Genomic DNA, 15,012 nt, shown 5'->3' with positions numbered 1-15,012 from the left:
AAAATTCTATAATTTATAATTGTGCGCGGGTTGGCATCGGCCCAAAATAGTTCTATAGGGGTTACTCATGTACCCTCGCTAGTTTTTATACAGATTAACCATAACAAAGCCCCCTATATTGCATGTTATATCCCAAAACGTATATGTTTACCTTCCAAACTTAACTTGTATAATATAAAAAAATGGGATGCCGAGTAATTACATCCATACCGTATACCAAAAGGAAATAAGAATACTATAAAGCTACAAATAATCAATAAATAACATTTCAATACATTCACCGCTTTCATTAGTAAATCACCAGGGGTTTTATAAATTCCTTCCAATTTTTTGAATTCGTTTTCTCTTCTAACAAATTATTTTTTACTATCTTTTTATTAATCCTTATTTTATTATAATTACCCTTCAATCTATCGATCCCTAGGCGATTGTGGTTTGATTTGTAATAGATTTTGTTGGTTTGATTATCCCTATATATCTTTATTACTCTAAGTATATTGCATCCTTTACCCCCAAAGATTTCTATTATTACGATAAGAATTCTCACACTAAGTGTAGCTATTGTTATACCCAGAAAAAGGTTTATTAGTCAATATCTCCCCGATATATTCCCGATATCAATTTGTTATATCAAACTCAAGTTTTTTGGTAGGCTACTCTTATTGATAGTCAAAAGAAAGAGAACACCGAAACTGTAATAGTATATCGAAATGAACATTATATCAGGAATGTAAAGGCCTTTTTGTAAAAGAAAGATAAACAGAATAATACTAAAAAGCTAGAGTCATTCGAGGCATTATCTCTATTTGCCATAAAGAAATTGGATCGAATAGGCAATCTCATGGAGCGCCTTGTAGACTTTTATCGAGCTGTTGTTGGTCATCCTTCATCTCCCCATAATAATACTCAGCTGATTTCTTTAGATTCTAGAATAATTTGCTTACACTAGATACTACTATTCCAGACTCTGTTATAAAACTAATAGTCACAATAGATTCGAATAATAAAAGCGACTTTATGATTCTGGTTATTCACCCCTATATTATCAATGTTCCTGTTCTGTTTTCTATTTCTTTAGGAGGTAAGGCTCCAGATGCCATAAATATACTAGCTAGTTTGGAGGGCTGCATTTCTTTTCATATCGATATTCAATCGTTGTTTTGTCCCCATTTCTATATTTGTTCTTTTATATTTAAAAAGAATTGCTTTAGATATTCTGATAAGTTTCTTTTTAATCTTAATAGTAATAAAGAAAACAACCCTTTTTTCTACCAGATTACCAATACTCCTCAATATTCTGATATTCCCCATATTTCTAAAGGTAATATTAATATTATTACTTCTTAAACAAAAAAGCATACTATCGGAAATTTGATAACTTCTATTTATCGATTTGTTACCAAAAATTCGGTCATCCAAGCCATCCTTTCTTTTCGTAAAGCTTCCTGTATAATTTCGAAACAAAAAACAGTATCAATTATTACTAATTCCCTTTCTAATTCTCAACATTGGAATACTAATACTCCGCCAAAAGCTAAGGCTTCTCATATGAGTTGTTTTGTTTATATTAAAAAGTCTAATGTTATTATAAGTTCTTTTGAAAGTATTCGATTCTGTAAATACCTGCAGATTGCTAATAACCCATTAACAAAGGTTCGAAAATCCAGTAAGGTTTTTGTAAAAATAAAAAAAAAGGAAAGTATGGATAAGAATAAAGTGGATATGTTTTCAGCGAATAAGGGTGAACGAAATAATAGCAATATAGATAATACTATCTTTAAAATTCTCCTTTCTACACCGAATCTTTTTGATATATAGAATAAAAGGATTAATTCTTGTTATAGGACTTTTTTAATATGTTAATATAGTAATACCTTTATAATGGCGTTTTTATATTAATCAAAGGTATACTCTTGTTAAGAACGAGGTTTTATAAAAGAAATAGCAATAATCTTATCAGCCAAATACCAATAAAGATTTAAATAATATCAACTCTAATACTTATAAATTGAAGCCTAAAACATTCCAAAAACATCAAAATGAATTAATGTATTTAGCAATAGTATGTAGTATATTAGCAAATAAAGAGTTACATCCTTATTCTTATTAGAATAAAAAGAAATAAAGGGAAAAACATTACAAACAACTTTATATTACTAGTGGTTCGCTTGTGAATATATAGTGGAACCCTATTATCTTATAGCTTTTTTCCTTTTTTTTTTTAAATTGTATATTGATAGTTCTTTTCTTTTATTATATTTTTCCAATATTTCTTTCACATTGTTGAGATTGTGGGAGGCTTTCTACATATCTTCTGTTGGTTGATAGTCTTTTCATCAAACTAAGTATTGAACACCTCTACCTCTTTTTCTATATGCTATAATCTTCTCCATTTTGTATTCCAAATAATCATCTATTTCTTTTGGTAGCAGTGGGTTAGCGGTACTTTATTGTTTATATTATAATTTCAGTAGGGAAATGTAAAAGATATTATAAATCTTATAGATAGATGATAGTTTAAGTTTATATGCTTAACCATTAGTTTTTATATCTATTACTTGAAAAGGACCTATGAATTTGTTTGAAAACTTCTTTTTAAATCGAAATTATTTGATATTTCAAATACTTAACATCACTTTATCTCCGATATTGTATCGCTAGGTTATTATACTATTTATATCCTTTAATTTTCGATTTATAACTGCTTACTACAGTTTTCTCAATTTTTCCCTTTCTTCATTGAGGGAGGTAATTCGCTTGCATGTTACTAATACTTTTTCTATAGCATCAGTATCCTTGTTGATATAATGGAATGTTGGTAGGAATCTGTATATCGCTTAAAATGAGCTTGTATTTATTATACTATACCATATAGCATTATAAATAAATTCTACAAATAATAATAATAAAAACCAATTGTTTTATCAATAATTAAAATAACAATTGATATAATAAATCAGATTCTAGTTCTGTTATTCCATTTATTCATTAATCTGAAAATGGAATATAATAAACAACTTATATTATATTCATAAATAAAAAAGAAAACTATTCTAAAACTTACTTGCAAACTGTAATCCCCTATCTAACACAATACCTTCCAGTACCCTGAAGTCCTTAAACACACTCTACATCAATATTTAAACGAATTTCAGTAAAGTAATTATTTTATTAACGGGTATGTATTGGGTAAGCTTCATAAACCTATCAATAATTACTAAAATCATATTATATACATACTTACCCAATTTTGATGAAAGTAGATTTGTAATAAAATCTATAATTATCTTTTTCCAAAATCTATAAGAAATAGGAAAAATCTATAACTCGCCATAAGGCTTATACCTTTTAACAGCAATACACTAATATACCATATATATTTTAATATACATTTTTACATCCTTCCTCATTAAAGATTAGAAGTATTTAGATTTCAAGATTTCTAAAATTTTAGAAATACCTTAATATCTATCTATAAGGTTATCATAATAGACTTCCAAGATCTTTACTCTCAAAATAGAGTCTAACGGTATATAAGTATTCCCATTATATCTAAAAAGCCTATTAACGCCCATCTGTTAAAATAAAGTGATTTTAGTAAAATATAATCTTTAATTCAGATACTCTTTATTCTTTATAAAATCATTATCCACTTAGAAATATAATAAAGCATTTCTTATTATTTCTAATACTAACTCGAATACTATTTCGTCTCCTGCTAAAATACAAGCTATCCGACATGGTATTGATTGTTTACAACCAGTTTCAACCAATGAACACTTAAATTCACAGAACAATAAACCATACCCTTCCCTTTGTAAAAGACCTATAACGTTACACAAAGATTCTATCTTCTTAACAGAAGAACTTTGAAACAGATTTATAATCATCAACCTATTCTTTAGTTTATTCTGAAAAATTGGAAGCATATCATTTATACCATCCGTATCAACAGCATAATCAGAGCAGTATAACAGCCCATCTACAGGATTCAATCTTCCAGTCCTATATACTATCTCGAAATTATATACAACCAAAACCTCCACCCACTTTGCTTACCAGTCATTCAGACTTTTCTTTATTATAAAATGCTGGAAGCTGTTGTGGTCTGATTTAATTATAACAGTATGTTGATTCCCTATTACATAATAACACCACTATACGAAAGCGGTATATATTACTAGTAATTCTTAATCATAAATAAAATATTGTTGTTTTGCTGGATTCAGCTTTCTCAAATAAAATGCAATAGAATACCACCATTAGATTGATGCCTTTTTGATTCCTTCCAAAAAGAACTATAACAATACGTAACCCAAAGTAAAGATCAACACATCGATTTCAATCATTATACAAAGTAAGAAATCAAAATGCCGAAGAATAGATACCAATATAAAGACTTTCTTTAATGCTTCGAATACCTTTTATATTTTATCAATCTATTTGAATTCGATTACTATTTTTTCTTTCTTCATTCCCTTCAATAATACAGTTATATTGTGAGCCACTGCCAAGTAGGCCCTGATAAACCATCGGTAAAAGTTTGCAAAACCAAGAAATACCTGTATATCTCTAAGGCTATTGAATATTAGCTATTCTACTATAATCTAAATGCGACCTGGTTTTATAATAACGCCTACGGGCGAAACAATGTATCCCAGGAATTCTACCTTATTGGTATAAAAAATACATTTCTTTAGCTTTGTATAAAACTTATATTCAATAAATCGCACAAGAACCTTTCGGATATCCGTTGTATATATAGCTCTATCTCTTAAGTAGATTAGAATATTATTAAGATACACTATACAAATATTATTCATCAAGCCGGATAAGGTTTGATTGATATATATCTAAAATATCGTAGGGGTATTGGTAAGACTGAAAGGTATTATTTTATATTCATATTGGTTATACTGTGTGCGAAATGCAGTTTTCCATTTATCCCCCGCTCTTATACAGATTCAATAATAAGTATTCTGTAAATCTAGCTTAATGAATATAATATTTTATCGAAATCAATCTAGGAATTTATTGATAAGAGGTAGGGGAGTTCAATCCTTTCTAATAATCTGGTTAAGCCTTCGATAGTCGATATATAGTCGATGGCCTTTCTTCTTTTTTGAAACAAATATGATAGGCGCCCCTACCGAGCTGATAGATCTTTTTATTTATTCTTTTCTTTGGTATTTATCTAGGTACTCTTGTAGTATTGCTGATTCTTTTTTTGATAAGGAATAAATCGGGCTCCAAGGGGGGGTCGAATCGGGTTCGAGGTCAATGTGATGTTTTATTGGATGGTATTTGGGCAAAAGGTTATTTTTGTTTTCCGAGAAAACCTTTTTGTACTTCTAAAATTCTTTTGGTATCTCATGTGAGGTCAATGTGAGTATCAGACAGTCCCCTTTTATTTTTAATTACAAGATTATTTTATCTAGAAAAATCGCAAAAACTGTTTTACCTTTCTTCATTTTCCGGTAAAATTCTTTTGTAGGAATAATCTCAAGATTGCTTAAAATAAAACAATATCGGAGTAACATCGATTTCTAATCGATATTAGGATTAACTATTTGTAATTACGGGAGACCTAGAATAACATCTATCCGTAATAGATCCAGTATTACTGATGTGAAGCTATGAGTATAGATTCTCTTTTCCCCTTTTTTATTTTTCACTTTAACAGGAAATTTATGGTCCCTATACAATGCAATTACAATACCATTTATTGATACAAAGAAAATGCTTTTTTTGGTAGGGATCCAATCCCATTCGATATACTTGCTTTATTGTATAATATTAGCTTATGCTCTCAAATCAATAAAACATTAAAGCATTATCAGCTTATTATTATTATTAAAAATCACTGTAATTATAAAGATTATCCGTCTTTTTTTGTATAGATCTAGTATCAATAGGATATTCATTATAATTGCTAAATCTAGGCGTTTTTTGTATAAATAATCTCAAAGGAGTTATTTTAATATTTATTTTCTTTATACCTTTTCCTATAACATCTATACACAAAGTCATTCCAACAATTCGAAATAATATACCCTTTCTATTAACATTTATAGTATATAGCGGTCCGTATATATTCTATATATGATATATTGGTAAAATGTCTTGATATCTTGAAGAATTCTTCTTAAAAAAATTGATTTGATTCTTAAATCTCTATTTTAATAATTAAAATCAAATTGTTTTTCAGATAGAAATATTTAAATAGATTTCGATATCGAAAAAGTGATTGGTTATACTTACAGGATTGATATAAATTCTTTATATTTTTTTTTTAGAATAATTTCTTTATACTTTCTAGTCTACAGACTTGTTTTATAAATTTATTATACGATTTAGATTATTGTAAGGATTCCGATATTTTTCTGGTTATACTAGATAATAGATTCGCTAAGAGCTTTTTGACCCGAACACTTTCCGCCTCCTGCTCGATATCCTTTTTAAGGTCTTTTAGGTAGATTATAAATGTATTTACAGTTTCTTTTTTTTTTTATTTTGTATATATAATCTTTTAAATTACTTATCACTATCTAGTTTCTTTATTTATAATAATGTTATATATATATTCTCTGAAGTTTTTCTAGTTTATTTTTTTGTAACTTGATTCATTTATATATTGATGTCAAATCGCTAGGGGCTACTGTTCAAAGTATTGGATGATATATTCTATTTTCTTAGTATCAATAGGAAAATAATACCCACCATTGCTTCAAAATATGATTTCTGCCTGGAAAAAGAAGTTTTTAGCTTTCTTAATATTCTTTTCTTTGTATTATTTCAATTTCTACAATTTCAATAGTTTTCTTCAATTAAGGTTGATACCCTGGTGGATTGCATTTGGTACAGCTGTAGATCGGTTATGCTCGACCGGGGTGGTTGTATATAAGATGTGGTCCATAGTCACCCTGTAAGCTTCTTTTATAATTATTATTTCTTCTTTTATTTCTTTAAGTTGTTAGGCTAACGACACATCCTCATTGTTACTAAGAGGGTGCAATTGGGCCGAATAGGTATTGCTGCTGATATTCTGCAGGAATTGATTGATAGTTTCACCGGATTAATTTTGAGTTATACTACAGGTATCCCGCTTTTCCCTTAGGATAAGTGTTCTTCTTATTGAAACTATAGTGATACTGATAATTGCTTGATTAAGAAATAGTTGATGGATTGTTTTATATAAAGAAATGAAAAGAATTGTTAGAATAGATAATAATAATAAATCAATTAGGTATAATGTAGCATAAAGACTTTTTATTAATCCTTTTAAATTATGAAAATTCTATAATTTATAATTGTACGCGGGTTGGCGTTGGCCTGAAATAGCCCTGTAGGGGCTACTTATGTGCCCTCGCCAGCTCTTACATGGATTGACCGTAACATATTTAGTATTTAGTATTTAGTATTTAGTATTTAGTATTTAGTAGAGAGGGGGGATGAAGAGAGGAGGGGATGAATAGATGAATAGATGGAGAGGTGAATAGATGGGAGAGGTAAGAGAGGTGAGAGGTAGAAGAGATAGAAAAGGTAGAATATGAGATTTATATCTAGATTGAGTATATTATATTATACTATAGTAAGTTGAGTTGAGTTGATTAAGTTTATCTAGATAATATAATATAATATAATATAAGAAAGAATTAGTAATAAATATTACTCGATTAGTATATTCTATATTTCTTTAGATATTCAATATAGTAGAGAAATAGATAGATATTATCTTATATTATATTATATTCTCTATTTCTATTTCTATAACTAATCTCATCTCTTCTTTAAGTTAAATTCTATAACTTAAAATTGTAATAGAATACGAGTATATAAAATATATTTATTTGTATCTATCTATTTAGCTTCTATACTCGTTTATAATATTCATATCGAGTATTCATATTAAGTATTCATGTCTTCATATATCCCAACTGAATTAGGTTTAGCTCTGCGGGGAGCGAAAATTATGTCATAGTATCATAGCTACGAGTTTGTACCTAGGTACTCGTAGGTAGCGTTGCTATGAAGTGCCTGATAGAGTGGTAAAAATACTTGAAGCTTGATTGATTGATTGATAAAGCATTAATATCTATCTATCTATCTATCTATTACTCTGTACGATTGAATATTTTGTTTACCATCTAATTATACGAATTGAATCGAATCGCATATAGAATCTCGAGCTCGGGAATACGTAGCTTGAAGAGGAATCGAGGAATTTCTGGATTTTGGATTTTGGATTTTGGATATACGAGTGTTGTATCGAATTAAGAATCGAGAATTGAGAATCAAGAATCGCAAAGTCAAACTTCTAAACTTTCAAATACGCGATTGCTAGAAACATCAATCAATTGTATGTATATCAACACAGACATACCTACAACACGAAACGAAACGATACAATATCACAATGACACCATCAAATCTCAAACACATACCACGTTCGCTTTCCAAGCGCTCGTCATCAATCTCTAGAGCTATATCTGCATCTCTATCTATCTCTCCATCTCCATCTCCATCTCCATCTACATTCTCCCGCACAAACTCGCGGAGACCATTCGCCAGCAGCGCTTCGAAGAAAGATCAGAATCGGATATATTCTGCGTATGTGATGTTTCCTCTTTCTCTTTCTCTTCTCATCCCCATTCCCATTCCTACTCCCATAATATCAAATCGAGAAAAGACCACCCAACCTAACCTCAAAAAAGAGTCCGCTATCCCCCCGACCTAGCTACATACATCAGTCTCAGCACTTCCAGCTCCAAACCTCTATTGACGCTATGGACCACAAGCTACTGCTCCACCTGCAAAAGCATCTCTCCTCTCCTCCACCAAATCCTCGAAGCGGGAGTGGGAGAACAGGAAGGCGGAGTGCTGTTTGCCGAGGTGGAATATGATGCGCCGGATGTGATGAGTGAGGGCTTGGGGATGAGGTATATGGTGAGGAGTGTACCGAGTCTAGTGGGGTTTTGGAGGGGAGAGGTGATGGGTGGGGAGGGGGAGCGGTTGGGGAGTAGAGAGATTCAGGAATTGGGGAGGGAGGGGTTGGAGGAGTGGGTGAGGGGGGCGGCGAGGAGAGGGCGCGAGTGGAGAGAGGGGCATCCGGGGGGAGAGGGACTTTTTGGGGGGTTGTGGAAGGGTTGGGGGAAATGAGGGGGAGGTGTTTGTTTTTGTTTTTATGTATAAATAGATGATTTGGTATTCGCTTTGTGGTTATATATATTTATATCAGATATTCCCATATCATATCATATAATCAACTCAAATGGCTCCAAAATTCACATATATATATATATATATATATATATCCACCGCATCAACCGATCTATACAACATACACCCCTCCCCTAACCTCCCATATATTAATAATAAACATATATCTCATATCTCACACAAGTATATCTCACACAAGTATATCTCACATCACACACAAGCATATCACACATCTCACCCCCCATCAACTCACCCCCCATCCACCCATCCACTCATCCATCTACATTACTAGGTATACAACCTAAACAATAATGGGGGCAAGCCCCCAAACCCCCTAGCTCGCTGCGCTCGAGATGATGATTTTTTGTTTATTTGTTTTATTTGATTATTTGATTATTTGATTTAATTAATGAGTTGGGGAGTTAGATAGGTGGATGGATGGATGGATAGATGAGTAGTTAAATAGTCGGCCTCCATGGCAATGGCCCCCGGAGGGCCAGCGGAGCGTTGTTTTGAAAGGGGGGGAAATTGGAGACGGTTGAGTGGGGAGAATAGGAGGGGAAGGGGAAGGGGAGAGGGATTTGGAGGGAGAAAAGCGAAGATGAGAGCAAAAGAATGCAATTGAAGTACAACATCAGAAATACCTATATACTCGAATCATTGAATCAATCGTGTTTTCATGAACTTCTCTGACTTGTGACATTGTCTTTCTTTCAAGCGTGAAATGAAGATCATGTTAGATCGTATTATCATATGTTGTCTTATATTTGGGATTTTTATTCTGCTGTTCTCTGCATGCTTTGCACTTCTTTTCGCTTGTCTTCTGTTTCTTGTTTCTGTTTCTGTTTCTGTTTCTCTTTCAATTGCCATCATAATCGTGATTTCAATCCCTTCTCATCCCATCTCATCCAATCACAACACATCCAATCACATCACATATTCCTCATCCTCAGAATATACAGATACAGACAAGTCACCTATCCTCCCTTCCTTCCCACCCACATCAAGCAACATAAAACACCTCTTCGACGCCCTTCCACCAGCCCCTCTCATCCGTACTCCCCGTGCTGCCCTCGACCAAACTCTCCTGATACGAATCCGTCATGGCCCACCACTCGCGCACCTTGGGGTTTTCGCGCATCTTCTCCATGTCCCCTGCGTAGTCATAGCCTACGTATTTGAATGATGCGAAGAGGAGGTTGTGGTGGGGGTCGTAGTGGATGGAATCTGGATGGGGGTTAGTTGTTGGGTTTATTTGATGATTGATTGATTGCTTGCTTGTTTCGAGGATGGGAGAAAGGAAAAAGAAGAGGAAGGGGAAGGAAAGAAGGGAGGGAATAAACATACAATCCTCCATATAACACTCTTTAATCTGTTTCAATACCTCGGGCCAAACCCGTGCATGACACTCCTTGTACAATTCCACGCATTCCGGTTTAATTTTCACAATCTGCGCGATGCGTTTTCCTTGATTCTTTAATTTTTGGGTTGGAGCGGGAAAGGTTCCTGAGGGACCGGAGGGAGTGAGAGGGGAGAGGGGAGAGAAGGGATGGGATTGGGAGTGGGAGGATCGGTGGGAGGATTGAGGAGGGGGATTGCGTGGTGACCACATTTTGGGAGAGGGAGAACGAGGGTTTGTCCACATTTTGGAGGTGGTGGTGGTGGTGATGCTGGTACTGGTATTGGTGGTGAGGAGTATAGAGAGGTGAGTTGGGGTAAAGAAGGGTGTGAGGTTGTTGGATGATGTTGTGGTGAGTGAGTGAGTGAGTGAGTGAGTAAGGTATCTCTCGACAATGGTTGGAAGACGTCGTGTCGTGTCGTGATGGATTGTAATGTGATGTGATGTGATGATATATACAATGTATGTAATGCAATGTATATAGTAAAGACCAGAATCAAGTATAGAATCAAAAGAAGCTCTCTCGCGAATCTTAACCCGAGTACGCAACTCCGACGTAAGGTATTCTACAAATCGGCGATATGGTCGGGATTGGATTGATGCGGGGTCTTTTTGAGCTGAGCTTGCTTTTCTTCAGATGGTACCAGTAGATACTTGATTTGAATTTGTGTCTGTACTCTCGTATCTATTTTACAATAAATAATCTGATTCTGATATAAAATAAAATATAAATATATAACCTCCTTTACACCTTCTACTCGGATGGATGGGAAATTATCCGGAAAAATCCAAGGTCGTCTAGATGTATGACTTGGAATTGTAGATTTATAAACATCACATCAATTTATTTCCATAGATGATACTCGTATTGTGAGTTGTATACTCGTACCTACCTACCTATACACTTCATCGACAATACCTCCCTTCTATTTGTTCATCATCATCATAGCCCCTCCTTACCGATAGGTATGGATGCAAGGAGATTTCTAATCGCTCCAACCGATTTCTGAGAGGATTTCTCAAACTCCGAAAAACGCAATGGGATTTCTCCACTCTTATGTACCGGTAGTACAGTCAAGCTTTGGATGCTCCGAATTGAATCCGCCCGTGGAAGTTCCTGTGATTTTTGTATGGGATAGATAGGTTCTGCTGGAGCTAAGAGCTAAGAGCTATGAGCTAGATGACATGGCATTCATAGCTTGGTAGGAGGTAGGGTAGGGTTAGCTGGGTAGGTAGATGGACCCCACGGGTTGGAGCTCTTTGATGATGTTGTTGATGAGAAGCAGGAGGAGGAGAGAGAGGATGAGGTAGGACGGAGTAGAGGGAATAGATGAAGTACATAAAATAGTTGAAGTAGTTGAAGTAGAGGGAGTAGATAGTAAGTAGATGAAATAGAGAGCTAGACGGAGCAGATGCAATATAGAAAACAAATTATACATTCTTTTATATTTAAATCCGAGGGCTTGATCAATCAATGTATCATAGGAATTCAAGAGAGTGTTAGTTAAACAGTCAATTGATTGAAGTAGAAGTTAGAAATAAGTCCAGTCCAAAGTAATGTCCTTGATACAATCTTGAACTTGCCTTGCTTCCGGTGAGCTCACGTCCTAGTTTCCCAAAGCACTTTGATTCTAAAGAAATTGAAATGAAGGATAATTATATTTCCATGATTTCTTCAAGTGTTCTACAATAACATATATATCCAGAGTATTCATCTCTTACTACCTACCTAGATATATATACAATGATATTCGTAAATATCAACATCTATCCAATTTCTTCATTAAATTCTCATTCATTCATCCATCACCAATATCAATATCCAGATCAAAACCTCCAAATACAATTTTCAACCACATCTTTTCGCTTACAAAAAGCTTCAATCCAAACCCCACCATCCATCCATATCGTACATCATCATCCCCGCCGTGCCCGCCAAATTTTATTTCCTCAATCTCAGCATCTTCTCACGTGCCTGTAATTCTTATATCTTTTTTACTTTTGAATATCATATCATATCAGATTGAATCACACCAAACATAAAGACATAAACCCTCATCCAATCTCAATCTCAAATCCAAAATCCAAAATCCAAAACACAATCAATCAACCAACCATCCAACCATCCAACCATCCACAAAATACCACTACACCACCAACCTCCAAAGCCTCAAATATAATCCCCCAAATCCCATCACCACACACACACACACACACACACACACACACTTTAGCAAAACCAAAACCAAAAAACCATGTCCACCACCACCCGTTCCATCCCACCCCTCTTAACACCCTATCTCTCTCTCCCCTCAGAATCCTCTTTGATTCTCCTCACAGGTGTATTGGGCGCGGGTACAAATTGGCTTTTATTAAGATATTTAAGTTCGATATTTTCATCTGGGGCGGAGAAAAATGGAAGTGGAGATGCAGATACAGAAGGAGAGGGCGAGGTCAAAGTGGTATTTTTGAGTTTCATGAGGGATATGGGGTTTTGGAGAGAGGGAGCTAGGAAGATTGTATGTTTTTTTTTCTACTGTTTTTTTGTTTTTTTGAAGGGGGGGGATCTTTCTGTTTCTCACGGCATTGGGTATTGGAGGAGAGAAACGAAGGTTGTTTGAAGGAGATGTACGAGTTTGGAGATATTCGAGCAATTTAGGAGGGGGATACAAAGTTGTATTTCTACCCTACCTATACTATGATTCATCAATTTTCTCAAGCGAGAGGAGAAATCAACAAATATGAAGAAAAGCTTCTCTAACCCTCGACCTCAAATCACTCTCCTCCTACCAACCACTTTTCATTCTTCCACTTCCAATCTATCCTCAAAATCCTCACTAACATCCCACCCAGAATCTCGACCTCGACAAACTAACCCAACAATCCCGCTTTCTCTTCCTCGACGGACTCAGCTCTCTCCACCTCCCCCAAACCCAACCACCCACCCCAGGAGCAGGAACCCCCCTCAAATCCCCCCTCCTCCCCTCCCTCTCCCAACTCCTCACCAAAGCCATCACCACCCTCTCCTCCCCCTCCCCCCCCACAAAAATAATCCTCATCCTCGACTCCCCCGATTTCCTCATCGCCAGTACCCCCACCCCTGAAACCACCACTCAAGAATTATCTTCCCTCCTCCTTTCTCTCCGCTCTCTCCCATCCACCCACTCTACCATCCTCACCCTCTCAATCGATACTCCACTCCTCTCTTCGCAACCCCAAACACCCCTCGCAACCAACACCTCCGCACTCACCACCACCCTCGCGCACGAAGCAGATTTGATTCTCAGCACGCGACTGCTCGATACAGGCGCGGCGAGAGATGTAAGTGGAGTATTGCGTATTACAGCGGGTGGGAATCCGAGTGAGGGGAAGGAGGGAGTAGAGGAAAAAGAACTTTTGTATTTTGTGGGTGGGGATGGGAGTGTGAGGGTTTTTGAGAGGGGTCAGTAGGTGGTGGGTGGGAGGGATGGATTGAGGATATGGATATGAATATGGATATGGATAAAGGTTAGGGTGGTGAGAGATGAAATTTGTATTTTTATTTTCATTTTTATAAATGGCGAGGGGTGATGAGTATGAGTTTACCGATTCGATGCTGAAGTTTCCGACATAAAGTGATGAGATAGATCAACGTCCCGAGAAGAGAAGGGGCATACAATCCAATACAATCTCATTCTATCTAGCCCCAGTCTATTATAGAAAAGCAAAGCAAAACAAAGCAGAAAAATACACAAACACATCTCGGTATCAAAAGACACCAAAAGATATCAAATTCTCAGTATCTATCTAGCATCTATCTATCTTATATTGTGATTATAAATAAATAAATAAATAGATGAATAAATAAGTAATCATTATACAGAAAGATAAATACTATAACATACGCTAAGTATATACCATCATACACAACTAATATATATATACCATCAATATATATACCCAATACACACCCAACACATACCCACCACCCACCTCTCACTCACCTCCCACCCACCCACCTCCTATTTCCTACCTCTCCTCACTACCCCAACAAACCAACCAATTAATCAATCAATCAATCCATTTGATATATTGATATATCCTACTTACTTACTATACCCGTGGACTGCTATATACTACTATATACTGCTACATCCCATCCCATCCCATCCCATCCCACACCCCATACATACCATATCATTCGAATTCCCTTCCCATTTCCCTTCACTTCCCTTCCCTTCCCTTTCCTCACTCCCCATTTCCCATTTCCCATCTCCCTTCCAATCCCTTTCCAAGTTCCTTGCAGACCACACTTCCTATCTTATTGTATATCAAGCTTCATCTCCTATCTCCCATCTCCCATCTCCCATCTCCCAAATTCCACTTCTTCCAATTTTCAGATATCAGATATCCAA

The 15,012-nt window shown here is 35.1% G+C and overlaps 3 protein-coding genes across 3 annotated transcripts; 2 read left to right on the top strand and 1 right to left on the bottom strand.

Moving 5' to 3' along the window:
* Window positions 1-8,043: 8,043 nt before the first annotated feature.
* Window positions 8,044-9,159, top strand: EAE98_009720 (uncharacterized protein; the record flags this gene model as incomplete). The annotated part of the gene is made up of 2 exons (XM_038957341.1): window positions 8,044-8,610; window positions 8,715-9,159. Exons 1-2 carry the CDS (start codon window positions 8,417-8,419, stop codon window positions 9,157-9,159), a joined length of 639 nt encoding a protein of 212 aa, XP_038806280.1. The 5' UTR covers window positions 8,044-8,416.
* A 716-nt stretch (window positions 9,160-9,875) lies between these two features.
* Window positions 9,876-11,423, bottom strand: EAE98_009719 (uncharacterized protein). The gene is made up of 2 exons (XM_038957340.1): window positions 10,567-11,423; window positions 9,876-10,446 (listed from the first exon to the last, which is right to left on the bottom strand). Exons 1-2 carry the CDS (start codon window positions 10,862-10,864, stop codon window positions 10,223-10,225), a joined length of 522 nt encoding a protein of 173 aa, XP_038806279.1. The 5' UTR covers window positions 10,865-11,423; the 3' UTR covers window positions 9,876-10,222.
* A 1,450-nt stretch (window positions 11,424-12,873) lies between these two features.
* Window positions 12,874-14,068, top strand: EAE98_009718 (uncharacterized protein; the record flags this gene model as incomplete). The annotated part of the gene is made up of 2 exons (XM_038957339.1): window positions 12,874-13,137; window positions 13,472-14,068. 2 exons carry the CDS (start codon window positions 12,874-12,876, stop codon window positions 14,066-14,068), a joined length of 861 nt encoding a protein of 286 aa, XP_038806278.1.
* Between the last annotated feature and the right edge of the window lie 944 nt (window positions 14,069-15,012).

The sequence above is a fragment of the Botrytis deweyae genome, assembly GCF_014898535.1.
Source record: "Botrytis deweyae strain B1 chromosome Unknown BDEW_030, whole genome shotgun sequence".
Classification (NCBI taxonomy): domain Eukaryota; kingdom Fungi; phylum Ascomycota; class Leotiomycetes; order Helotiales; family Sclerotiniaceae; genus Botrytis; species Botrytis deweyae.
Note: the sequence above shows the minus strand (reverse complement) of the source record. Positions and strands in the feature narration are given on the sequence as shown.

Coding starts and splice junctions, on each gene's coding strand:
- EAE98_009719 (XM_038957340.1), bottom strand. CDS start 10,864: ATGTGGACAAACCCTCGTTCTCCCTCTCCCAAAATGTGGTCACCACGC. Junction 10,447..10,566: donor AGAGTGTTATATGGAGGATT/GTATGTTTATTC, acceptor ACCCCCATCCAG/ATTCCATCCACTACGACCCC.